The sequence below is a fragment of the Larus michahellis genome, chromosome 13, assembly GCF_964199755.1.
Source record: "Larus michahellis chromosome 13, bLarMic1.1, whole genome shotgun sequence".
Taxonomy (NCBI): Eukaryota; Metazoa; Chordata; class Aves; order Charadriiformes; family Laridae; genus Larus; species Larus michahellis.
In genome coordinates, this window is record NC_133908.1 from 12,745,917 (window position 1) to 12,772,586 (window position 26,670).

A 26,670-nucleotide genomic window follows, 5' to 3' on the forward strand; every position below is an offset into this window, starting at 1 on the left:
TGTAAGTCATCAACACCTTTGTTGGTAATGGCTCTTGTACAGCAGAGGACAGTGCAAAGAAGTGACAAAGATGCTGTATGCACCATGGAATTATTTCAGTTTTCAATAGAAGCAGCTGGAACATCTTTTAACGTACAAAATTTGTACGCTAGCATGAAGTTGGGCTGTTCAGATGTTGTGACTGCCACAGGGAGCAGTCAAGTTTATTAAACATAAAAACAGAATGTGCCCTCTTGTGGTCTTAAAGCTTTTATTGGCTTTCCTTCAAGAGGATAGGAACAAACCTGGTCAGGAAAATAAGAAACACTGTGTAACAACGTACTTGTCAGGCTGATGCACCAACAAATGTTGTACAGTTGCTTTTGATCAGATAACGCAGAAAACAAACTTCAGCAAGACTGATTTTAAAAAGTTGTCTCTTGGTTGGAACTGAAGCCCAGATATTAACATTTGTAAGGTACCTTAAAGAACCTTATCATGTAGTCACTCTTTAGCTCAGTTTTTCCAAATTAGCATAAAAATACCTCTAGATATTGCAAGATTACTAACAAATTAATTAATGAATATGCACACTGAGCAGTAAGAACCCATGGCATTTTCAAAAGGAGAAAGAAATTGGTAAGACTTTAAAAATTAGTTTAAGCAGATTATTAAACCCCAAAATATTAGCAAAAACATGCTAAACAGAGAATTTTATAGCTCACAAGGAGCCATTCCCCGCCATTTTTTTCGTGTATGGCCTTCCAATAGCATTTTTACCCAGAACATGTATATGGCTTACATTTATGTAGCTACACCTTAAGCCCTTTCTTAGGCTTTTCCTTCGGCTTGCTACTGCTGGGCCACTGACAGCTGGATTACCACCACACTGGGCTCTTTCTGAAGGGGCTGGGTGGTGCGAGCGGACACCTCAGGCCACCACGATAGCACCGGTGAGTCCAGGCAAGCGGGGTGGCCTCACAGGAGACCAAGTTTAGCCAAAGGCCCAGCGTGCAGCCCCGCCGCGGGCCTCCCTGCGCAGCGGGAGGCACAGGGAGGCGGGAGATGGCGGCCTGGCCAGGGCCCGGCCTCCCCTCGCCGCCCGCCATGGCGCCCGGGCCGCGCGACCCACTTCCCATCATGCCCGGCGGCCGCAGACCCCCTGTTTCCCGTGATGCTCCGGGGCGGGGCGGACACGCACTTCCCGTGATGCCCCGCGCTCCTTGGTAACGGCGCCGTTGCTAGGGGCGGGGCGGCAGCGGCCGCCATGGCTGCGGCGCTGGAGCGCGGGGCCTTCCTCCTCCTCCTCCTCCTGCCGCCGCTCTGGGCAGCAGAACCGAGCGCGGAGCCTGCCCCCGAGCCCGTGGACAGCGCGGGGGGTCCCGCGGCGCCACCGGAGACGCGCGCTGCTGTGCGGACCCACAGCGGGCCGGCCCCGATCACGGACGGTGGGTGCCCGGTGGGGCGGGGTCTCCGGCTCTTCGGCTCTTCCCGGGCCAAGGGAAGCCCCACTCACGGCCTCTCTCAGGCATTCAGTCGTCGCTGAGCTCTTGGATCCCCTTCGGCTCCCGTTGCAGCCTGGGAGGCTCCCGTTGCAGGCCGGCGCCCCCGGAGATTTACCGGGGCTGTGCTGCGGCGCTGCTTTGAGCACCCCACTCCAGCCGGGGCTCAGAGCGTCCTCCGACAGGCAGGCTCAGCAAGCCTCTACACAGCCTTCGGGTACTGGGCAAGCTGATCCCAGCACGTACAGTCCCGTGAGTTGGCGCTGATGGAGGGCAAGCTCTCCTGGCCACCCAGCACCCTGCTCTGAGCCCACAGGGCAGAGCCTGGCTTCACAGAGGAGACCCAGACTCACCCTGTACGTGCTTGGAGACCTCCACTTATACACTGAGCTGGAGGCGCACACAGTTTGCCCCAAGACTCCTAATTCAGCCCCAGCTCTGTGGATATATAGTGGTGCTGTGGCAACATAGATTACACATTTTTGTTATTGTGTTACCAGAAGGTGTTTTCCACTGTCTTCTAATTGGCAGGTATACTTTTATTTAACTTTTGATTTCCCAGTGTTGTTGCCATCGATTCTGCTTCCCTAGATTACTTGCCAAATTAAACATGTCCCAGTGCACACCTCCTTGGGGAAGAGAGACTTAAATGCCTGATCTCAGAGACATAACTGCGCAATCTGGTCATCCATGTTTAAACTTCTGTTGTTTACAAGGTGAGCTAAGGATTCCAGTGTTAAACTCAGCTGACAGAACAGTCAGAACTTCAGAGGTTCCAGGAAATACCTGGATACTGTTCAGACAGTCAGAGAGCATCCAGGAGGCCATAGAGAAATAGACAACAGTCAAGTTGAAATAAAGGAAGCAATAGTTATGAAAAGGAGCCTTCTTTGAAGGTCTTGTGTATGGGGTGCTGGTCTTAATGTTCTTTATTCTGTGCTATTCTCAAGTCTGGACTTGTTACAGAATAGCAACTCTCAAAAACAGTTCAGTAGAGTAATATCTGTTCTTTGAATTTATAAACTTGAAAACCTAAGAATGTTTTAAGAAGTTGCCAAATGTATTTTATCAAGACAGTTTACAGCATTGCTAGCAGTTACTTTCTGTATTATTACAATATTTCATAGTATCTAAAGACAGGGAGAAAACACAATTTCAAAGAAGTCAACTATGGTAATGTTGGCACATCAGGAAAATATATTACTGGGCCCTGGGACATGCTCAATACTGGTAAACATCTCACTGCTCTATCAAAATGTTCCTCTTTTTTTTTGGTGGTTTATTTCCTAATAAGCTGAAACAAGCAGATAAGCATATCTTGTTTGTATTTCTTTTTTTTCCCCTCTGCAGGGCTGAGTACATTTTCATACTTTCAAAATTCCTATTAAGTTGCTTTTTTGATTTCACAGGGAACACACCATCAGATTTTAGTATGCTCTTGGTTTTGCTGTCATGTTCCAAATAGATTTGCTAAGTAGCAGAAAAGATGGCTTTTAAAAGTGACTTAAAAAAAACCCCAAACCAACACGTGAATTTGGATATAGACTTTTAGCCATTGTCAAAAATAAGGCGGGGTGAAAAATGAAAGTGTTAGGGAACATGCTGTAATGTGTAAAGTTCCAATTCTAATTCTAATTTAAATCCCCTCCAGTTGCCAAGCTGTGTGTTTGTGATCTGTTGGTGGCACAGTGTGATGTAAATTGCTGCTGTGACCCCGATTGCAGTGCAGCCGACTTCAGTCTCTTTACTACATGTTCAGTTCCTATTGTCACGTAAGTGGATAAATAACTATATAAAATGAAATTAAAAAATCTTGTTTTATTTGCTGCATGTGTTTGTATGGGCTATATTCTCCCCTTTTACCAATTCCTGACCCCTCTGCCATCCTGACTCCTGCCTGCCCTTTCACCAGTCCCTCCTGCGCTAAGCCTGTAAACTTTTGGCCCCAACCACACAGAACAGCAAATTGGCCTCCCACCCTTTTCTCTTTCACTTAGTCCCTCTTTTCTAAACTCACACTCCTTGCTTTTCTTATGTTTCACTGTGCTACTGTCTATGGGCGCTTAGGTGGTGATGCCTTCTGTTGGAGGGAAGAATAATGCATCTTTAGACTTTCATCAATATAATGCAGTGTCTGGAAGTTAAGAAGGCTGATACCATGGGACCATCTGGCCGCCTCTATAGGTCATTGGCAATTTATCACTAACCTCTTTCATTACAGTTTATGATATCAGCTAGAAATTTGATCAATTCAGGGCTTAATGAAGTAGCATGAGCATTGTTCTGATCCTAGTTTTACAAGTTGGCATCCCAACCTGCTGCCTCATGCCAGTCTGTCACTTTACAAACAATAAAATGTAACATCATATCAACAATGTAATGCCAGTAGTTGTTTATTTGCTATTTACAGTTTATCTGAAAACACCTTCACCCAATTTCATCTTCTCAAAAAGGAGTTAAGAAAGCTCACTTCAAAATCGTAATGTAAAAAATCTCTTAGTGACTTCTCAGAACACTAAGTACAGCTCTTCAACCCACCTGCTGCATAAATTATGCCAATCTGAACACTGGGGTTTATTCTTAGTGCTTTAAAATTTGAATTAGCAGTCATCCCAGACTGTAGTTTCTTATTGTTCTTGCACACAGCACACAATGACTACTGCTACCCATTTATAGATATTTATATATATCAGAAAGGTCTAATCAATGCCTTCCTGAATGACAGTTTAATTGTCTCAGGTGACAATTCTGTCTTTCTCAACTAGAAACGCATAAAATGAAGTTATGTTTCTTTCCTCAAGTTCTTCTGTGTAAAATGTTCATTTTGCGTGAAAATCCATGGGATTTTCAATAACTGCAAGTATTGTGAATCTCATTATTTACACATCTAGATTTATATACATTTGCATAATTGTGTTAGTTACTGAAAGGGTTTGACTGATCCCAAGTGAGAGGTTCTGTGGCTTCTGAAACAGAGGAGAAATGGTGTTTGATTTATGATGTGATCCTACTAACAAATGGTTCACCTCATGCTTAAAAAGTAATTTCTTAAAGTCATTTCACTTCTTCAGTGCCTGCCCTTGACTGCTTTAACCCTGTGTAAGTACCTGTTTCCCAAGGATCATCATCTTGTCTCTCTAGCATGTAGGACACACCAGTACTCTTCAGGGTATGAACTGGCACATTCACTCTGCAGCTACTGCAGTTCTGGGCTGGTGGTGATGAACCCACGGCACATCTACAAATACCTTTCCTAGATTGGATGGGTTATTTCACCTCCCTCTTTCTCACTCTGCCATTTCTTTTACGTGCAGCTCAAGCAGGATTTTTTCCTGTTTCCCCCCTCCCCCCCGGCCAGTGAATATTATTGTAATATTCACAAAACTGACCTTTTTTCTGGCCCACATGCCATCACGTTACCCTAAAGGTCATACTTCCCACTTGTGTTGTATAAATAAAAGTGCTTCTGAGCTGTGTATAGCCTGTGGTGCACCCTGCATCTGTGGTGTCTCACACCAGCTGGATCCCATCCAACTTCTCATTTTAGCTCTAATATTATTACTGTCAGGCTCTTCCCTTCCCGCTGGTCTGTCTCTTACCTTTCTTCATGTTGCTGCTCACACAGTTTTCTCTGCTAGATAAAACATGTTGGAGAATTCTTTTATTTATTACTAAGCACACAGTATAAAACAATATAAACCTTGCAAGGATGCACAAATGCTATACAAATTGTGTTGAGTAATCTCTTTAGTGCTTTTTTTGATGCTGCCTCAATACCTGAAAAGAACTTTTAAATATGGTCAATACCAACTTCCAGGGGATTATTGATTTTATTGTTATTGTTTGTAGAGGTGACAACCGTCTTTGTAGTCAGAAAGCTGCTATATATTCACTTGATGTTGAAGCAAATCCACCAGAAAGGATATTTAAATTAATTGACCAAGTCAATCCCAGTGTTTTCTGCATTCATGCTACAAACTGTAAGTAGACTTGTTGCCGTTGCCAATATTAAGCATTGTGATGTTATTTTTGTAAGCTCTTTAGGTGCCAGAAACAGGCTAAAATTAAAAATAACTAAACCTGTCAGAAAACTGGGTATTCTGCCTATGTTGTAATCCTTTCACTTACGAAACTATGCAGTTAAAACACCTCATAGTCCTAACTTTTAGTCTTCTCTGTTAAAAAAAATAAATATGCTTTTTGGAGTGGGTTTGATGTATTTTTTTTATTTTTTATTTTATGTAAATAATTTAGCCTCCCCAATAAATCACATTAAAGTTCTCATGGGAAACCAGCTCCTTCCTGATCTGTTACTGTAAGAGGCACTGTTGGCACAAATCCTTTATGGCCAGCTTCGAAGTAACTTGCAGGGAAGTAAGAAGTGACCAGTGCTGTGTTCTCTTAATTTAATTAAGACTGTGCAGTAGTCATCTGAATACTTAGCATTGAAACTGTAGACACTAATTGGCATGTCTTTGTTCTGGAACATCTGATGCTGTTAGAAACCATGATTTTGAAAGAAAGAGACTTACCTCTTTCCTTAAGTTTAAGTTTGTGCTTTCATAGATCTGGGTGAAATGATGAATGAAGACACTGCCTAGGTTTTCTCTTAAAGGAAAGAGAAAGCTTTCCTTAAAAAATAAAATAAAATGTTTTGGTATTTTTCTTTCACTGTGTTTTAGCAACTCCAGAAGGAAAAATATTACTAAATAACCTTTCTGTATCTTTTATCCTAAAGGTTATCTCATTCTTTAAATAATGTTTTGACAGATAAAGAAGCACTCTCCTTCAGTTCCCCTCAAATGCCTACTTCTGAAAATTTTGATCAATTGCTTAAAGAGTTTGAAAGTGCTACTTTCAGTGCTGAGCCTGACAGCTGGAATATGAACACAGATGCTCAAAGTCCTTCTGATGCAAATGAAACATATAGATATGAGGTAAATAATTACATGATTCAGTTAGTATTATATTGTTTCATAAAAGAACAAGTGAACATTGTTTGCATATGCTTTTAAAAAAATTGCAGTTCTTCTGGAAAAGACAAACTTTATTTTGGTCTTTAAATATAGAAATGTAAAAATAAGAAGTGTAGCATTTTTTGTTAGTTTACTTAAAAAATGAACTAGATTTTTTAAGATCTGTGAAAAATACGTAGCTGGTTGCTATCATAAACAAAGCCGTAGCTTAAGAATTGATGCATAAAGCAGTATACAGCATTGAAAGATATAGTGGAAATAAGAACTTCTTTTATTCAGATTTATTGTTAATATAAATGCTCTAAAACTTCACATGGACTGAACCACACCTGTATACTTGAATGTGTTGTTTTATTCGGCAGTATGGTGTTCCTATACAGACAGTAGATGCATTTCTAAGGCTGCCTAGTCCTGTGGTCTCCTCTTGGTGCTCTGATGCGAATCCTGCAGGTTGGAAAATGCGTTTGAATTCCAGTTTATTTGCTTTAGAGTGTTCTGCTCTGACCTGAACTTGATCAATCAATAAATTGTCACACACACAAATGTAAATTCAGATAGAGTCATGAACAAATATTTTCCAAATAGCCTCTGTTTCTCTGGTGGTGGTTTTTTTTTTTTTAGACATCGATTGGAAGTTGCATTGCATCTATATTAAACATTCAAAGTTAGATATGGAAATCCTTGAGAGTCTTGTTAATGGGTTGTTTATCCAACAGCAAAACATCCTATTTGGCATAATTGGTTGAATAAAATAGTACAAGGGTGACACCATGAGGGAAGAGGGTATTACACAAAGCAAGACCTAACTGGGCAACTTTTGTAAGGTGTCCCTCTGGTATAACGAGGTTCCTTTCACAGCCTGAATGCAACTCAAGTCAGACTTGCAGGCTTGAGCTCTACATTTTAACCTTTCACACAGTTTTCTGAAAATCAGCAGGGGGGAAGGGGGGGAAAAAAAAAAAGCCACAACCACAGCCAAACCCCACACCTGCATTTTCCAAACCCCACTGTTATTATTAAATAAGGTATCATATCAATCAATCATGATGATGATGATAGGAGAACCAAAGTCTCTTGTGAAAGAAAAAAAATGATCTTATGAGATCTGAAAAATGAAGTCCTAAATCTTCTAGCTTTTATTAAGCTTCTATTGTTAAGAAGTAATATTTTGTCTCATAGCATTTTGGGAGAATCTAAGAAAGTATCATTCTTTATAGCTGACATAAAACCTTATCTGCAATAGAAATTATGTTTACTTTCACTTTTGCTTATATTTGAAGTTTTTATATTGTTTTTTATTTCTGCTTTTTGTAATTACTCTTTCATTTCATTCAGTAATACTTTGTGCTTTTTTTTCCCCAGGGTTTTTAGTAAACCAGGCTACAAAATGCATTAGATCAGTAAGTGTGGAAAACTGTGGCAACATTCAAGCAGTTAGTATGCTATTCTATATCAACTCCAGCATTTTAGCAGTAAGTATGATTTGAAACACTCATATAGATGATCATTGATATTATGTATTGTTTTGTGTCACCAGAATTAAGTAACTCCTATTTACTAAAGGATTTGGTTTTTTTATTTGGATTTAAATTGTGCATTGGGAAAAAGTCTTATACAGAAAGCCTTTGGAAATGTTTTTACTTCAAGCTTCAGGAACAGAAGAATTTACTGTTCTCTGCTTAGCCAACAAAAATAATGGTCTTGAAGAGACAAGTCTGTGTCACTGAGCTAACGCTTGCTGCAATGGCAGCACTTTTGTGCTTTTATGCACGTCTGAGCTTTTTCCAAGAAGCCTATTACCAGAGTGCATAATTCTAAGAAGTCTAGGTTTTAAAGAGCTGGTAAGCCTTTGTACTTTAAGAAGAGCCTGTAAAGTTTAATCCTCTGCATATATACTTTTGTTACAAGCCTCAATTTTTAATAGTGAGTTATTGCACACACACACGAAGCTTTCCTTATACTCCTCAAAGAACATGACATTTTACCCCACTGAGAGCAAATTTGTTTGCATCCAACCTACTACCAAATCCAGTGTGTGGTTATTTTTCAAAGCTAAGCTTTTTCATTCCTTTTTGAACCGGAGGATGACATCTTATGTATAAATAAATGCCCTTACAGATATTCAGGAAGACAAAAGAAATCACACATGCAAAATTGAAACTGAAATACAGAGTACCTTAAGCTGACAGCTACTTCCAGAAGCCAAAGGTCGTCAAGAAACAGCCTACTCTCCCCCATTAAAATTTTTTTAATTTATGTAATTATTTACATTAATTTAATGAGTGAGTCACTACTTAAAGACCCCTTCTAGTCCCTCAGATTCCGAAGCTATCAGCAGTAAAGGGAAGCCCACTAAGTAGTTCACAGTCTCACAGGTGGAATCATTCTCCTGCTCATTGAGGATCTCAAATCAGCAAAGGGTTGTTCACAAATGTTATCTTTTGATCATCCCTTTGTTGGGGAAGAGGTGGAGCAAACTCTGTCTCAGAGGGGTTTTGAGTGTTCCCATGTGCACCTAAAATTAGAGTTTGTGGTGGCTGCAGAGCCAGAAAAGAAGCATGCCTCAGGACAGGCTCCAAGCAGGTCAATGTTTTTAAATTAAAAGATGAATTCCCCTTCGTCACTAGAACAGTACATAACACATTACCCACGTGCCGCTTGCCAACTACAATGGCCCAGTTTAAGAGAGGTCAGATTTCTGTCCAAAGTATGTTGGATGTTCAGAAAGGATCAAACGCAATAACTGGAGAAGGCTGAATAGGTGCTAGAGATGGTCTGTAGGAAGCTCCCATTCCCAAAGGGAGCTGAAGATGGGATATGACAATAGAAAAGTGACTTGGCATTGGGGACAGGGTGGTCACAGGGCAGAGCAGGGAGCCCTGCCAGTGCCAGCAGGTGGAGCTGCTGGCGAAAGAAATGGCAAAACACATCAACGCAGGAAGGCTTGCTGGGAGCGCTGGGTAAGAGGACTGGTACAGCAGTTTCTTCAGAAAACCCCGTCATTATGAGCCCAGACTCACTACCAGGCTGGACAACTTGTGTGATATGAAAGTCCTGGTAATTGTTGCAGTTAAGCTCTGCTCTCTACCCTGTCCTGTCCAGCAGACCCAAGGGGCATTGGGGATGCTTGGAACCCCCTGCTAAGATACTCACAACATGATGCTTCACACCATGGTTAGCGTGTACCGTGCGGCTGCCAAAACAACGCGCTGCCGCCTGCCCCTGCTCGCCTCCCTGGCTGGTGGGAAGATGAGTCAGTGGGAGGCAACACTGAGGCTGGAGTCCTGTCTGCCCGTGACTGACAGAAACACAATCCGTCACCCCAGCCACAGATAAATAGAATTTTAGGTGTGATCATTCCCTCTACCTTAGTCAGAAAGAGCATGCTTCCCTGAAGGACGAGTCTAATCTTTATAAGCGCATTTATTCACGCAACCGATTCTGATGGCTGAGCTGTACCTCAGCATGTTGATGTAAATACGTGATAGTGTGTGACAGACTTTACCTGCATCACCTTCAGGTCTCCATCTTATAGGAACGTGTTCTCTGCCGGAATGTTAGATGAGCAGACTGGTCTCTGTATCCTCTTGTAATTCCGCAGAACTTGCTTCATGGTCAGAGGTCGATTTCTGGTTCCTTCCCAAAGATGTGAATCAAAGACTCATTGGGAGTCAAAAAAATAAAACTTTTGAGAAAATGGTGCTCTGTGTGAGTATTTTGGAGACCTGATTGATGACCTTGGTCTGACATTTCTGCCTTTCCATGAAAATTTGGTGGAAATTTTCCAGTGAGGCGAGCGTGCATGCTGTATAACAAGAGGGATACTTGCTTCTCATTTCTTTGTTTAGAGACTGTGAAACTATGGACTCGGCACCTTCAGAAAAAGGCAACAAAAGCTCCTCATTTCTTCGGGTACGAACAGCCTGGCAGGCTATGAATAGTTCCAAGTGTTTTTGCACAGATCTGCAATAGGAACAATGTTCTCTGACGCCCTCAATAGGTCAAACGCTATGAGGCACAATAACAAGCGATGACAAATTGAGATGCCTTTTTTTGCACCTTTCTGATGCAAGTAAACTTTTTCAGTGTTTCCTAGTTCTGATGTGCAAATAGAGTGTCCAAGGGAAACACTAGCTGTGTCTACTACTTATTGAATGCATTGTATATTTATTGGGAATGTAGTCAAAGCCTGATGGAAAACTGATGCAAGTCACTCAGAAATTTTCCAGTTACTGTGAGAGGAAAAAGAGGATTGGACTGTAAGGTTTTTGCCTACTGGCCACAAAGAAGGACAGTTATTTTCACACTGCCTGGATACTGTAATGTATATTCAATCACTTACACAATGTAAAAGCTATTGTAATGATAGAGAGTTAAATAGGCAAAGCAGTTAAGCCTTAACTGCTACTTGTAATAGGTGATACCTTGGCTGCTGTTTGAATTTGTTCTTTTATTCTTCTCTAGGTGCCTAAATCAAGTCAGATGGTAAGTATCCTTCTAACTTAGTTGGAAGAGCTGGGGGAAAAATCCTTAACTATAGTCAGTGGGAGTTTTTCACTGATTTTATCAGAACAAGGACTTTACCTATAATCTTTACATTAAAAAATTTCTATCATTTGTTCCATCATCAGTGATGGTACTTAGCAACGCCAAGATAATACGCTACCTGCAAACATTAAGCCTGATCCATTCTCCTCATACAAAACACTCTCTTTGTAAGTAACTCTCTAGTTACTTAAAAATAGAATCTTTTGTTGAACTTCATCAATACACGTAACACAGTAGTCGTTCAGAGGATTATTGGCTGCTGCCTCTGTGAAACAGAATCTGGAAGGGCCACAAATATAATAATACAGAAAAAGCAAAAAATAATTACACACAATATTCAGAAATGACATGAATTTGTTTTTCAGGTTAATATTACTGTCCAGTCCGTAGTTGTCCAGTCTCTGAATGGAATGTGGACTTTACTTAATAGTAGTGATGTCCTCAGGCTCCCTATGATTTTGGATGAAGTGTGCATAAATATCGTTCTTGGGGTAAGTATGGCAGGTCTCTTCTTCCTCACGTTTGACGGCAAGCATGTATGCATCGAATCACTTCTGATTCACAAATTGCAAAGCTGTGAGAAAGGCCTTGCACAGTTTCCATATATTGTGACATCTCCAAAGCAAATGTGCTCTGAGAAATGCCGACTTTGGGATAAAAGAGAGTGTTTTGCAACAAAATAATAACTACATGCAACATAACATGGAGACAGGATGAAATCCTTTTCTAGTATTACTGTCTTTATGACATAACAGACAATAACGTGAGTTTAGAATCTACATTATGCTTGGGAGAGGCTGACTTCAGGCACAGTGGGGCACATCATCTCATCTTTGAATCTTGAGTAGTGGAACATTGGGCTTATGCTTAGGAGAGGTTTATCAAGAAGTCAGTTTTGAAGAGGCTCCAGCCTCTAGAGGATACAGTGTATTTCCCGACATGTAGTCGAGTGTTTCTTAAGCAAGGAAGAAAGAAAACAATACTTACATAGTTTTAAATTCCTTTTTTCTAGTTTCATACTCTTATGCATTTGTTCTAATTAATATCTAAAATGTTTAATTTTCAGGTGAGTTATCACATTACATACACAGATGCAGGAGAAATAATAGAAGCAGCTGCCTCTTTTGTTTTGGGGGCAATTAACAAAGAAGCACTTTCAATACAGCAGAGCTTTGAAATCAGCTTTACTCAGGTAACTGCTAGAGACGTTACGGATGACTTGTTGAAAGACATTTAATTACAAAACTTATTAAACTTGAATCAGATGAATTGTTAGCAGCAAGGTAAAATGTAACTTGCCCTGGGTACGCAAATGAGGCAGAATTTCAGAACTGGGCAATAAAGGTCTCCAAAGTCTGTTTTTTCACATTTAGAAGAGTCATCTTGTGACTCCGTATATCCAGTGAAAGCAAAGCCTGCCCCAACGTTACAGAGCTGTTATAATCTCATTGAGCAGACTTACTACTGTCATTGTTCAAGGCAGTTAATAATCCTAAAATATGTGAAATATTTCTGTGTTTTCCAACCATTTCAGTACAGGATAAGAACTAATACTATACGTTTGCATTGCAGGTAAATACAAAGCCAGTTCCTCTCAGTGGTAATCCTGGTTATGTTGTTGGACTGCCTGTAAGGGCGGGCTTCCGGCCACAAGGATATCCTTTCCCTGTTGAAATTTTGTTTGTAGCACTTAATCTGGTCCATCTACACAAACCCTTTCTCACATGGACATCTGTAAAACGTATCTGTTCTTTATCAAAAGTAAAAGCGTGCTTCTTTGGCTATGTTTTAAAAGTAGCGAATGACTCAGTCCTGACTGCAATCTCCTGGGTCTTTTTAGTGAGGTAGATTTAGACCTTCATTGTACACTCTAGTGCTTCTTCGCAGTGGAAGAGGAGTCTTGAGCTATTATAGCATTTTCAGATATATTTTTAGGACATGATTAAGGATTCTTTCTTCACGGTATACATTAAGTATGGAATTTCCCTTTGACTGTGTGTTACATCTGCCATCATTCAGAATACTAACAAACATGGTCAACTTACCATTCTGCAAAGTACATCCAACCAGGACTGTCTGGCGGCACAGGGAGCCAGAACGCCAGTATTATTTGGTTATAACATGGTATCAGGCTGCAAGTTACGGTAAGAGGACATTTCTTTTTTTTATTTATTTAGTGCTTTTAATCCTGTGACAACCCTTTCCATTAGGATCTGTTCAGATCCTGGGACATTTATACTGCTGTAGGAGTATTTAATTACCAAAAATGTCATTTAATTAACAATGGTCTTTCTCTTGAAAAGCTTGGCTACATTAGCAACTGCAGCCAGAAGGCTGGAACGGTGCATGAGAGCAAGGAGAAATTATGACTGTGCCCAACCAATAGATTTTGCTTTAACTCATCCTTTTTTCTTTTTTTTTTTCTCTGGAAGAATTACTGCAGCTATGAAATGTCAGCCTTTGACTCAGACCCTCCTAGATTTACTGAAAGGACAAACCTTTCCTGAATACGTGGCCTCATTTGGAAATTCTCGAGCCCAGGATGTGCTCGACTGGGTGCCGATAACTCACTTCCAGACTTCAGAACAGGTGAAAGTTACACCACTACCACTACCATCACCCCCTTCACTCTTACCGCCCTCTCTCCTGAAATCTGTACCTCTGCTGCAGCATCAGCTTAGGTTTCTCAGACCTACGGGGAAAAAAATAGCAGAAACAAACTGGAGGAAAGTCCTCCTGGAATATTCACAAATGACAAGTTCACTCTTGCTGTAGAAGACAGGTTTCCTTTTAATCAAGCTGGTATCCAGGCACCTCAGTTATGGATCAGGACAACGTATTAGGTACAAAATGAGTTCTAGCCACAGTTTAGAGTCTTGCTTTTCAGATAGGATAAAGCACAAGAGGTAAGGTTGAAAGAGTGAAGAGAATCGGTGTTTCTCCTTGGTGTTCTTATGCCAGGTTACAGGAAGATAGCAAGAATCCTTTAAAGCATGAAACAGTATATTTGAGTGACCCAAACACTACGTTTATTCTTAACATCTTCTATAGTAGCCCTTTTCCTCCCGATGCAGCGCAGTTCCTGTATCGGTGGTAGGCAGTGCTGCTTGGCACGTGGTGACTGACAGCACCTCCTCAATGACAGCTTGTATATAGGTTTCTTGTACGCTTCTGCAACTAAACAGTGAATGATTTCTGTAACCAGAAACTTGACAGTCCAAGAAGAAATACCTAAAAGTATTTAAGATTGCAGGCTTCAAAATTCTGCCCTGGCAGAGTAAAGGATTTTCTAGCAGTATTACTGAAATAAGTCCTCCTACTAAAAACAGCCAGCTCAGCACTATCACGAAGAGCCAAAGTCCTGCCCTACGCAGGCAGAACAGCCCTGCCTGAAGCACAGGTACAGAGTCGGTTTGTCACCTATGGAGAAACAGCAGGGACAGCCCTGGGCCAAGGCTGGAAGCACCTGTGCTGCCTGCACAGGCACAGTCCAGGGCACAGGCATGGCGGAGTTGCTCTGGTAACCTCCCGGAGCGAGCTTTCTGCGGGCATTCTGCCAGTTTAATAAGATGAATAATTAACGTGGTTGCTTCTATGCAAGTCAGACAATGAGAGAATTTATAACACTTTTCAGAGCTCATGCCAAATACCAATATCACTTGAAATAGAAGTGAAGTGGACTAAATATGGATCCCTAGTCAATCCACAAGCCAGAATAGTCAACGTTACAGCAACGATCACTAGCACCACATTGAAGCAGGTACGTAATTAAATTATAGGATTTAAGACAAAAAGAATGGCTTGTTTTGCTTCGGTATCAGCTGTGTAAGTGTCCCAGTTAATCTCTTTATCTAAAGGTAGCACTTCATATTAGCGCGTATTACACCTAACAGTTTCTGTTCCAACTCAAACACAACTGTGGGCTGCTTGCCAAAACACACTTCCATAAAAATCTATACATCATTCATGAAAAGAAAAATCGAACTGTATATGAAAAAAAAAAACTTTTTACAAATAACAGCTGAAAATATAACCCAGGCCAAACAGAGCGGTCACACGAAGAGAAGACTGAAGCTAATGTCCATTTCTATTTTCTTTGCAGCTTCCCTCAGGAAGGGAAAGGACTATTCCTATAACAAGTTCTGTTGTTTTCACTGATATTTCTTCACCTGCAGAGCCAGGCTATAAAGCTTGGCCCACCATTAATGTCAAGTTACCCTTTGATTTTTTCTTTCCGTTTGTCTAAGGTAAGTGTGCATCAAAAAACCCCAAACAAACCGTATTTCTGCTTTTTCTGCTTTTTATCCCATTTCCTAAAGAAGTGAGGTTTATACAGTCACTGTGATGGGCCATCAGTTTCTTCTAAATTGTAGACACACTGGCTTAAAATTGGCCAAGAGAAAAAGGGTGAGCCCTTGTGAGGGTTCTTAGAAGTTTTAGGGCAGAAAAAAACCCACATTAAGTAGAAAGTTCCCAATTATACCTCTGCCAAGAGGAAAAAAAAAGGCTGCAGTATGACCTTGGTGGTGGCTCCAGCTGGCCAGTCAGCACACGTGCAGCCACCAGCCTTCCAGCACCTCGGCGGCTCTGAAGCGGCGCCAGCCCGAGCTGCCTGCCTCGCAGCGCGGAGGCAGGAGGGGAAGGGAGGAGCACAGGGACACGGTGCGGCTCCCCCAGAAAGCAGGCTTCGTTGTTCTGCGAAGAGCAGAGCTAAACTGTTAATTAAAGTAATCATGTGCTATTAGATATTGCCTCTGCTCTATCTATTTTCATAGATGAACAAACTGCATATTTCTAGCTATTTTTCCCCAAACCACTAATTAATTACCTTTCTTTAAAAATCCGAACAGTTAAGTGATGTTTTCAGAAAAGCTCAATGACCCTTCCAGCCGACTCTGGCTGAAATCAGTTGGAGACACCTGCTACAGTCAACGCCTTTCAAAATTCCCACTTATTTAATCTTACTCTTCAACTTCAAAATAGTCTCAACCCCAGGGACCTTCTAGTACCTGAAAAAGTTCACATTGTGTTCGAACACCAGCCTGGTCCTTTAGAATATGCTTCGAATGGCTTCTGGAGCCTAACTGTTCCCAGCAGTCCACTCACCTACATCTGTTCTTACACATTCTAATTCTTTTAATGTGCTGATTTATGACCTGTGGAAGCAGAAAGAACTTTGCAAACCAGCAGGCAGCAAACGAACACTTAAAATGGAAGAAGAGATGAGAGAATGCAGTATCAGAACTCAAATCTGCTGCTGAGAACCAGGCATTTGTTTGACGTAAGATGGCACGTGTTTGCCTCTATTTTGGTGCTGATTTGATTGTCAACTAAAGGAGTGGTATGTTGGTATTTTTTTTAAAACGAACGTTATATAAATCACAAAGTGGCACAAGCAGCAACAGAAATGAGGAAACTACCAACAACGTGAAAAGAATGGTTGGCAAAGAAGAGACGTACTAACAATGAATGGCCAGCTTGTAGAGAAGAAGTGACCTTTTCAGCTTGGGTTCTTATCGTTTGTACTGCAAGTTTCTACAAGGTGTAGCAAACAAAGAACATTATCACGGAAAAATTCAATTATGTTAAATAAGTGGTACTTTTGTGGATGTATAGCTTGTGAAGATGTGTCTTTATTAAATTACTTTGCAGTTTTGACTGTACAACTGTACAAGAAAGGTCTTATGAAATCACTGTTTACAGGGAATACGTGTGATTAATTTTCCAGCAAAACTATTTTTGTGATCCCAAGATCTAATCAAAGAGTGGTGAAATAGAAAATGTTTATAGACAACACTATACAAGAGAAAGCAGAGAGACAGGGAAGCCTTTCAGGTCAAACGGGTAGACATCAACACTGCACTCTCCAGGGCAGACCTCCCCACCTCAGAAAACCGGCCTCCTACGTTTGCTCACTGAGGAGTCCGTGCTGTTTTAATATCTTGTTCAGCCTCTCGATTTCTTGCTCCTGTTGGAGACAAAAGTCAAATCATTAATACGGCCCTTACATTTCAGCGGTGGGAAGATCTGTGGGAACCCGAGAAACTCTTTTAAGGCACCTCCCTGCAGTAAAACAGGACAACCAGGCTACAGTAAGTAGGACAGAGGCAGCCGTCGGTCCTTTGCAGCAAGAGGAGGACAGGCAGGGCTGTGGTTCACCCCACGACTTTCTGATGAGGAAACCAAGCTGACGGTGGCAACCTTGCAAAAGGATCCCAGGCCAGCTCGTCCCGGGGAGCAGCCAGCGGGTAAACCTTGTTTAAATTAAAAGTGTTTTCTTACCTTCTCTATGCAGCTGCGTTCCAGTTGTTCGACCTTTGTTGCAAGTTTCAGGTTTGCTTGCTTTAGCTTGGACACTTGTTGTTCAGAGCGGGTCTTTACCGATAAAATTATTCCTGTGAAACAATTCACAGTGGGTTGGTTTTACAATGTAAAACAGCCACGAGCAGGAGGTTAAACAGTACGCAGGGTCTGTGCTCAAGGAGTTAAACGTGTTCCTCCCGAGCTCTGGTTCTGTCATCTTCAAACCACCCTTCCCAAGTGTTTTTCTTAATGAGGAGGGTTTTAAATGAACGACCCTGGGGATTCAGATACCGATACTCTGCTGGGAAGAGGCAGTCTGGCCTCCGAGCTGAATTAATCAGGCAGACTGTCATTCAAATCCTGAATTTGAATTTGCTCCCTTGGCAGAGCCTGGGGGGAACGTAACTGGCAGCTTTGTTGTGACGAGGGGCTGCGTTTCAGCCGGTTTCATGGCGTCGGGAGCCTTGCTCTAACAGCAGTGCGTGGCACAGCCTGGGGCACGAGGCTCGTGTCCCCCGCCCCGGGGCCGATGGCTCCTGCCAGCTGTAACGGGACGTGGCACATCCTCAGGTCCTTCAGGTTTTGGCTTCACCTTGCGCGGCTGCAGAAAGGGCACACACTTTCTCATTACAGCAGAGGTGTCACTTCTCTGCTGACATATCGTAAGGTTATTACATATGAACTCAGCCCCCACAGCAAAGGCTTTTTCTTCCCACCCTTTTCCAGGGGGAAAAAAGAAAAAATAGCTCGGTAAGAGCATGAAGAACATCACGTTCTTCCTACCCGACAGAGCTCTCCTCCGGCTGTTGACAGAACAATGTGCACGGAGGCAGGCAGCAACACGTGCCCGCGCTTCTAGCGCTACAGGCAGCAGCCTTGGGGTTCGGGGGTTCATTTCTCTGAAGACAAAGCAAGCGTGCTGCTTATTTGCATTGATAACATCAAACAGTCCCCACCTGCCGTCACCCGGTCCCTCTCAAGCCACAGGGACTGAAGGCAGCGAGCCGTGCCTCGGCTCAGACACGCAACACAAAGCTTGGGGCAGATTTTCTTTGTCCCCTCTGTTGCTCCAAGTGGGCAGGCAAGGTGAGAAGCTTGGGGGGAAAACAAGGAGCACCCAAGGGTAAGGGGATTTACTTGTTTTTCTGCTGTAAAACAGTGTGCTAAGAGACGCTGGGGTTCCTGTGTCTCACCCAGCTGCACACAAATCCGGTTTCTCTCTGACTTTCACTCCGAACTAAGAGCCACAGTCTGCTCTCACGCCTCCCCTTGTCCTGGCCAGTGCCACCGATCAGGCACGTTCTCCCCTTCAAAATGGCAGTGGGGGCTGCAGGTGACAGACTCGGCCCCAGCCATCCTTTCTTTCCTTTTATTCCAACTAAAGACTTTCATCTGCAACAAGTACAGAGCACTCAGCAAAGCACACACGTAGGCACAGGACAGCTCTTGGGCTGAGGTTTCACACAGGAATTAGGGATAATCCCACTCCCACATTTTTTGAATCCCAAAATTCTTTCCCAGAGAAGGAAGGGGAACCGGATGGGTTACATCCAAGAGTGCTGAAAGAGTTGGCAGACGTGCTCGCCAAGCCACTTTCCATGATCTACCTGAAGTCATGGCTAAACTGGGGAGGTCCCAATGGACTGGAGGGTAGCGAATGTAGCGCCCATCTACAAAAAAAAGGCAGAAAGGAGGATCCGGGAAACTATAGGCCTGTCAGTCTGACCTCGGTAGCAGGGAAGGTCACGGAGCAGATCATCTTGAGTGCCATTAGAAGTCATATAATGGACAAGCAGGGGATCAGGCCTAGTCAGCATGGGTTTATGAAAGGCAGATCCTGCCTGATGAACCTGATTTCCTTCTATGACAAGATGGCCAGATTATTGGATGAGGGAAAGGCTGTGGACACTGTCTACCTAGACTTTCGAAAAGCATTTGACACTGTCCCCCATAGAATTCTCATGGAAAAACTGGCAGCTCATGGCCTGGATGAGCATACGATCTGCTGGATCAAGCACTGGCTGGATGGGCAGTCCCAAAGAGTGGTGGTCAATGGAGTTAAATGCAGCTGGCGGCCAGTCACAAATGGTGTCCCTCAGGGCTCAGTGTTGGGACCATTTCTGTTTAACATCTTTATTGATGACCTTGGTAAGGACATAGAGTGTATCACCAGCAAGTTTGCAGATGACACGAAGCTAAGCGGGAGTGATGATCTACATGAGGATAGGGAGGGTCTACAGAGAGACTTGGATAGATTGGACCGATGGGCCAGTGCTAATGGAATGAGCTTCAACAAGGCCAAGTGCCAGGTCCTGCACTTGGGCCACAACAACCCCATGCATCGCTACAGGCTTGGGGCAGTGTGGCTGGAGAGCTGCCTGGCAGAAAAGGACCTGGGGGTTCTAATTGACAAGCGGCTGAACATGAGCCAGCAGTGTGCCCAGGTGGCCAAGAAGGCCAATGGCATCCTGGCTTGTATTAGAAATAGTGTGACCAGCAGGAGGAGGGAGGTGATTGTCCCCCTGTACTCAGCACTGGTGAGGCCACACCTTGAGTATTGTGTCCAGTTCTGGGCACCTCAATACGAGAGAGATATCGAGGTGCTGGAGCGAGTGCAGAGGAGGGCAACGAAGCTGGTGAAGGGCCTGGAGAATAAATCTGATGAGGAGCGATTGAAGGAGCTGGGACTGTTTAGTTTGGGGAAGAGGAGGCAGAGGGGAGACCTCATCACTCTCTACAACTACTTGAAAGGCCATTGTAGAGAGGTTGGTGCTGGTCTCTTCTCACAGGTCATTAGTGATAGAACAAGAGGGAATGGGTTCAAGCTGCAGCAGGGGAGGTTTAAGCTGGACATGAGGAAAAAATTCTTCCCAGAAAGAGTGGTCAGACACTGGAACAGGCTGCCCAGGGAGGTGGTGGAGTCACCATCCCTGGATGTGTTTAAGACTCGTTTAGACGTGGTGTTAAGGGATGTGGTGTTAAGGGATATGGTGTAAGGGAGAACTTTGTAGAGTGGAGTTGATGGTTGGACTCGATGATCCCAAGGGTCTTTTCCAACCTAAATGATTCTATGAAGAAAATGTTTCCAGCTACAGTTGTTTCAGAAGTGTCTGAATTTATACTTATTTGCAAGTTACAATTACAATAGCAGAGTCAGTAAAGTCGGATTTTGGGACGTTTATGTTCCTCTTTTTACAGTGGGCCCTTTGAATCCAAGCAAGAAAGATCCAGAGTGAGATTGGGACGTTCCCTGCTGCATCCCTGGGGGGGATGACAGAGTCACAGCAGAACATCAGAGCAGGAAAACCCGCTCTGCTACAGAAGTACATTCAGAAGGGCAGGGTTTTGCCCTGCTCCCCTGTTAGACTGTTGCCAAAAGGATCCTACGATGCAAACTTAAGAGGCGAGCCATTCCCCTCCAGGAGGGAAGGATACAAGAACAGAGATTACGGGTTGTTTTTAGGGGAACGTGCCTGATGCTGCTGCGATAGAGTTGGGCATCTCCACTAGCCCAAGCCACCTGCTGTGTCCCCGTCACCAAGGCATCGCACCAACACAACCAGCAGATTGCGGCTGCTCCAAAGAAATTCCATCCTAATTAAGGCCACACTCCAGCACTGAAAACCACACGGGCAAAACTCTGAGTTTGCTGGGAAGCAAGACCTCAGGGTCTCGCAGATGGCTTTGAGAAGGGAACAAAGATGCGACCCCAAATAATTCAGGTGAGGTTGGCAAATCCATCCCACGCGCAAGGGAAAGCTCCCGACCGGCCGCACGCACCTACCGTTGATAATCCTGGCCACACGCCACAGCCGCAGCAGGATCAGCAGCCCGACAGCTTCAAACTCGTGCTCCCGAAAGATGAGGACGATGTCGAGGATGAACGACACGACGACAACGATCCCGTCCAGCACTTCAAACTTGTGGTGGAAGAACTCCCGGCGGTAGACAAAGACTTTAAACCCCACCTCAACCAGGAAGATGGTTAAAATGGAAAGGGAGAGATAGTGGAAGACCTAGGAAAAGACAGCGCAAGTTTAGGGCCAGGAACCCTCCTGTGTGCGTGCAAGCGGAGCAGGATGGAAAACCTCTATGGCTCAAGGGCACGGCTGATCTGACTCTACAAGGAGGAGTACTGGGGACTTTTCTTCTGCTCTAAAGGACAACCAGAGTGAGCACGTGGCAGCCAGTGGCTTTGCGTAACCCGGACCAGGAGGTGTGAAGTCAACTGGGAGAAGGGTAGCGAGAGCAATTCAGCCGCAGCCCAAGGAAATGCGAAGCTGCTGCACAGACTGACATGAGCTGAGCCAGGTTGGCCCCGCTCGCCACAGGGCTGTCACACGAGTCCCTGCAGGACCTTTGTGTGCCTGTGACTGCCATCTTGGCAAAGCTGAAGGTCCAGGTCCTGCCTGCCCGGTCATCCCACCTAGGGGCTTTGAACCACCAAAGACGGGAAAATTGCGGTTCACATTGACATTTCCCTGCATTTTACCTTTGGGGTTATGTTATATTTGTCCGGATGGATGATTTTCAAGTCCATAAGCAATTCCCCGAGGACCAACAAGGCATCCAGGATGACCAAGCAGACAACCAGGATCTGTTGGAGGAAAAGAACCGATGTGAACCCCTTCCCAGCATCGACAGATCAGCAAGAGGGGCCAACGCAGCCTTCAGCTAAACACGCCCCAAAGTCCCCAGTTTGGCTGGTGGTATTTCACGGGGCTTTCTGCTGCTCCCACCCAGGACTCCCCCAGCCCCTGGTCGCTGGGTTATTCCTGCAAAGTCTCACCTGTACCAAACCGCTTGGCTCCCCACCAAACCCAGCTCTTTCCCACCGCTTGGCGTAGGGGGGTCTCGGGAGAGCACGTGCCTCCACCCACACCGTGACGAGCGTGCACCGAGGCTTGTCGCCGCTCAGGAAACATCTGCGCCCGCTTGTTTCCGACAGGACGGCCCAGCTCAGAGACAGCAGCTGCTCTCACAGGAGCCGCAAGTGCTCACAAGCTCAGCACTGCTCCCAGCCCGCCACTGCACGCTCCATCCCACACCAGCTCTGCTGCAACAGAGCCCTTGGCCAAGTCTCACCCTCATTTCCCTTCGGCCTGCGTTTGTTCTGCCTCACCTGAAACCTGTGAGAGCTGAAGAGCTTTTTCATCATGTCCTGGAAGGAGACACGGCTCCTGGTAGGTGCCAGCTTCATCTCCGAATCCGACTGCTTCTCCCCATTCTCCCCAGCCTCCTCCTCCTCCTCCCATTTTTGATAGTCGTTGCTCCACTGCACGGGGTCGTCGCCCACCACCGTGAAGTGCTTCAGGTACCTGGACATGGCTCTGGATCAAGCTGGCATCACCCTGCCAATGTCTGAGGGACAAGAGCAGAGCGTCACCTCCCTGCTCGGGGCTGACTGAGGATGCCAAATCTCCCCCGTTCCACCACAGTGAGCATGACAAGAGCATGACATTTTGTTCAGATGTGGCCGGGCAGCGTGGACGGGCCCTGCTGACGGGAAATTGCTTAACGGTGGTGCCACTTGTTTTGCATCACCTCCCATGGCGCGAAGCAGAGCTCCCACCACCCTCCCTGGTGCTGCTGGCACCCCGTTGGGCTGCGCTACAGCAGGGAACTTCCTCGTGAGGTATTTCCAAACATCTCAAAACAAAGCATTGATTACAGGAGAAAAAAATGCCAGCCCTTATCTCGCATCTCATGATGCGAGAGGAGGCAGCTGCCGATTTCCCGTTGGAAAGAGCCATTGTGTTTCTATTAGACACTGATCGATGGAGGTTATCGGTCAGAAGCTGGAAGCAGGCGATTTCCTTCCCTTCATTGGCTCTCTTAGCCCCTACGCACCGGGGCAGGCTGCTGCTAGCATCGGGCCCCAGACAAACCCTCCACCGCGCTCCCAGAGCTGCCCTTGTCCCTTCAGGTGGCAGCGGTTGCAGCCCAGCTGCCCCCGCGTTAACTGGAGCCTCCTCACCCTCTGGCCACACCACCAAGCTGAAGAAAAGCCATAATTCCCCTTCATTAACATCAGGGGCCACTATTATTTCAGCCTTTGCAGGCAAAACAAGCAGGGGATCCCCACATTTCGGCCTGGCTGGCGGGTGATGCTGTCCTCCCCCATCTCCTCTCCCTGCATCCTCCAGAGCTGACCTCACCCCGAAGCGTCCCAGCTTCGGCCCGTCCCTGCGGGCACCCAGCGAGGGGCAGGACCAACCCCAAACGACCCCGGCTGCAGGAGAGGCTCCATCTGCGCCCAACTCTCATGATCCTCTGTCGCAGCCCCACCAGCTCATCCTTCCTCTTTGGGCATCCCGGCGAGACTGCCTGGCCCACAAACCCTGCCGAAAACCGCTCCCGACGCCCGCAGACAACCACATCCCCCGGGCTGGCGGGACTCTCCGTCCATCCATCCCGGGCCAAAGCCGGCCGGGATGCCAGCACAAGCTGCTCTCGCCCCGCCGGAGCCGCCGCGGGTCTGCCCGTGCCCCCGGGCTGCCCTCCCTCCCCTCGGCTCCCCGCCAGGAGAGGTGCTGGGGGGCCACGGTGGGATCCGCTCACAGCGGCGGTGGCTGGTGGGGGGCGTGTGGGCTCCGGGCCACCCCGGCACCCGCTGCGGGGGACGGAGATGGCCCCACGCCCCCCCTTCACGGCGGCAGCACCTTCATTCCCAGCCGCGGGCGCTGAGAGGAGCCCCCCCGGGAGCTGCCCGGGGCGGCGAGCCCCCGGCCCCTTGCGGGACGGCCTCGGGGCTCGCCCGGGCCGCGGGGCCTGGAGCCGCCGCCGGCGGGTGGAGCGACGGGGACCGGGACCCCCCAACCCCCCCGCGCCCGCCACGCCGGCTCCCGCAGCGGGACGCAGCCCCGGCCCCCGGCGGGACCCCCGAGGGGAAGGACGTGGCGGCCCCGGGGCGGGGGGGGGGGCGCCGCTGCAAACCCCCCTCCCCGGGCCGGCACCCACCGCGCCGAGCCCCGGCCGACCGCCCCGCCCGCTGGCCCCGCTCCCCCGTACCGTCCGCGTCCCGGCTGCGCCCGCCGCCGCCCGCCGCCTCCCCCGGCGCCGCGGGGCCGCCCCCGGCCCGGCCCGGCCCCGCCTCTCCCGGCCGGGGGCGGCCCCGGCCCGGCCCCACCGCGCCCCCCCAACACCCACCGCACCCCCCCCGCTCCCCGAGCGGGTCCCGGAGCCCCCGCGCCGGGGTCGCTGTTCCCGGGTCCCCGCTACAACATTTTCCGTTTTCGCAGCTTTTTTTTCCCCCGTCCCTGAGTGGGAGCTGCCGGAACAGAACACACCGGATGGAGTTTAAACTCTTCTTTTTTTTTTTTTTTTTTTTAAATTTTTAAAAACTTTTTGTAATCGGTCTCCCCCAAACCCGCCCAACAAACCCAGCGGACATCCAGGGAATGGAATGGGGAGCCTCTGGCGAGATCAGGGTCGGCTGCTGAGCGGGGACACAGATTAGTCCCACAAAGAAGGGTGAGGTTCAGGGATCAGGAGGATTACAAAAACCTAATTCCTAGAAATTAGGCCTGGATTAACCTGCCTCCATTTACAGGCTCGTGTTTTATGGGCTCTTCTTATTTAGGGTTCCCCCCATCTTTCAAACACAAGCTGGTTTTGGAGGTGCCCTGAGCAAACTCAGCTGCAAAAAGGATCAGGGACCAACTCCACTGCACGTCTCCTGGGAGAAACCTGAAACATTTCCAATTCTCCCCTAATGAAGAAACATCTCACTCTTCTTACACTTTTAAAGACTAAAGACATTTGTTTCTTGGAAAGCGTTTCTTCCTGGAGAGCGCCAGAACTTTTCCTGGATCATGAAAATTTTCCAGCGCCTCGTCCCAAAGCGCACAGGCCCGTCCCCCTCCTCCTCCCTGGGGCAATGGGGAATCGGCACAGGCAACACCCCCCTGGAGCTCCAAAACCCCCGTCCCTCACCCCAAACCACCCACCTGCAGAGACCAGCCAGGAACCTGGAGTTGGACAGCAAGGCCAGCAGCAGGGAGGAGCTTTATCCTGGGAGTTCCCAGATAATTAAGGCATTTTGGTCTCAGCTGACTCCAATAAACACCAACACAACCAGCTAATGATGGAAGGCGCCAGCTCAGGACTAGCACTGCAGATGGCAAGTCTTCTCCTGAGCGCTCAACAGACCCAACCCCCTTTTCAGTAAGGAGTGTGGGTTTTAAGGAGAAAACAGGCCGGTTCTGCTTCTCCATGAGCTGAGTCTTCTTCGTACCCAGTGGGCTCACCTGGCCCTGAGCACAGCTGCTGGGGTGATCACAAATGTGAACGAAGCCTCATCCCCAGAATTTAAATAAAATCCCAATAATCAGCACACGCACGCAGAGCTCCAAAGAGCCATGAAGCTCTTGGTGAGGACCAGGCTGGTGCCGGACGCGATTTAAGGGCAAATCCAGCGTTACAGGACTGGGGCAGGGGGAGCTCAGCTGCCTCTCCCCGGGGCCTCACCTTAAACCTCTTCCCAGCCTGATGGTGGGTTAAACTCCCCATTTCGACCCCTTTTTTTTTTTTACAGTAACAGCATGCTTTTTGACAAGCCAAGTCAAACGCCCACGAAAACAAGAGACCAGAAAGATGTGGTCGAGCACAGAGACCCCCAAGGCTCGAGCCCCTCTTTCAGTAGAAGCAGGAAGGGTAGAAAACCCCGACTGCTTGGAAACAGCGCGACCTCGGCAACTCACCAGCTGCCCAAAATCCCCAAGGAGAGCGCGCTTTGTGTCATACCTCGCAAGCCACAACTTTGAGTAAGAACCGCTGTAGGTGGCACCGCCGGGGCAGCGCACGGGTAGCTCAGCCCACCTCCCGCACCCCCCATCGGCCCCTCGCCCCCTCCACGGCCCAGGTGCTGCCCGGTCCAGCTCTCATTCAACAATTCCTGTCGGTCAGAGTTTAAACTCGGGTCTGAAGCACACGGTACACATCGGGGCTCGTGTGTCCGAACGCCTGTGTCCTCCCGCGGAGGCCTGAGCGCCGTTAGGGATCACGCCTTACACTGCAGGCGAAGCTAATGCCTTGTTGATGGCTTTTAAGTAGCGCAGCTTCACCCAACAACTCGGGACTGAAAGCCACGATGGCGCTGACACATCCTAAAGCAAACCAGGAACCGCCAGAGATGCCTGTGCTGAAAAACAGCCTTCCCACGGCCAGACGCGAAAGGGGCCTCGCCTCGTTTCAGAGACTCCGTTCTCTAGAGTAACATCCGAATCGACAAATAGTGCCTCAGATCTTACCGCGCTTCTCCAGAGTAACACAGTGACGTTGGACTCAGGCAAAAGATCTCCTGTGGAGATCTCCAGCAAGGCCTGGGACCCTCCCTGCTGGTTTGCCCTTCAGGGCTTCTG

The 26,670-nt window shown here is 46.6% G+C and overlaps 2 protein-coding genes across 7 annotated transcripts; one reads left to right on the plus strand and one right to left on the minus strand.

The window, feature by feature from the left end:
• The first annotated feature begins 1,124 nt into the window (after positions 1-1,124).
• TCTN1 (tectonic family member 1) lies at positions 1,125-17,293 on the plus strand. Of its 3 annotated transcripts, none has more exons than XM_074606181.1 (15): positions 1,127-1,427; positions 3,133-3,253; positions 5,331-5,461; positions 6,252-6,418; positions 6,820-6,907; positions 7,820-7,929; positions 10,922-10,942; positions 11,371-11,496; positions 12,072-12,197; positions 12,578-12,660; positions 13,009-13,149; positions 13,438-13,594; positions 14,640-14,765; positions 15,108-15,252; positions 15,856-17,293. In XM_074606181.1, the coding sequence occupies exons 1-14, from the start codon at positions 1,247-1,249 to the stop codon at positions 15,249-15,251; spliced, it is 1,722 nt and encodes a 573-aa protein (XP_074462282.1). In that variant the 5' UTR covers positions 1,127-1,246; the 3' UTR covers position 15,252; positions 15,856-17,293. The 3 variants fall into 3 exon arrangements, with proteins under 3 accessions (XP_074462283.1, XP_074462282.1, XP_074462285.1); XM_074606184.1 differs by lacking the exon at positions 1,127-1,427 and adding an exon at positions 2,006-2,197; XM_074606182.1 differs by lacking the exon at positions 12,578-12,660 and having other exon boundaries at positions 1,125-1,427; positions 13,025-13,149.
• HVCN1 (hydrogen voltage gated channel 1) lies at positions 13,779-25,350 on the minus strand. Of its 4 annotated transcripts, XM_074606188.1 has the most exons (7): positions 24,320-24,365; positions 22,431-22,669; positions 21,801-21,905; positions 21,093-21,324; positions 17,288-17,400; positions 16,891-16,973; positions 13,779-14,182 (listed from the first exon to the last, which is right to left on the minus strand). In XM_074606188.1, exons 2-6 carry the CDS (start codon positions 22,632-22,634, stop codon positions 16,908-16,910), a joined length of 720 nt encoding a protein of 239 aa, XP_074462289.1. In that variant the 5' UTR covers positions 22,635-22,669; positions 24,320-24,365; the 3' UTR covers positions 13,779-14,182; positions 16,891-16,907. The 4 variants fall into 4 exon arrangements, with proteins under 4 accessions (XP_074462289.1, XP_074462288.1, XP_074462287.1 ...); XM_074606187.1 differs by lacking the exons at positions 13,779-14,182; positions 24,320-24,365 and adding an exon at positions 25,258-25,350 and having other exon boundaries at positions 16,834-16,973; XM_074606186.1 differs by lacking the exons at positions 13,779-14,182; positions 24,320-24,365 and adding an exon at positions 24,458-24,573 and having other exon boundaries at positions 16,834-16,973.
• Between the last annotated feature and the right edge of the window lie 1,320 nt (positions 25,351-26,670).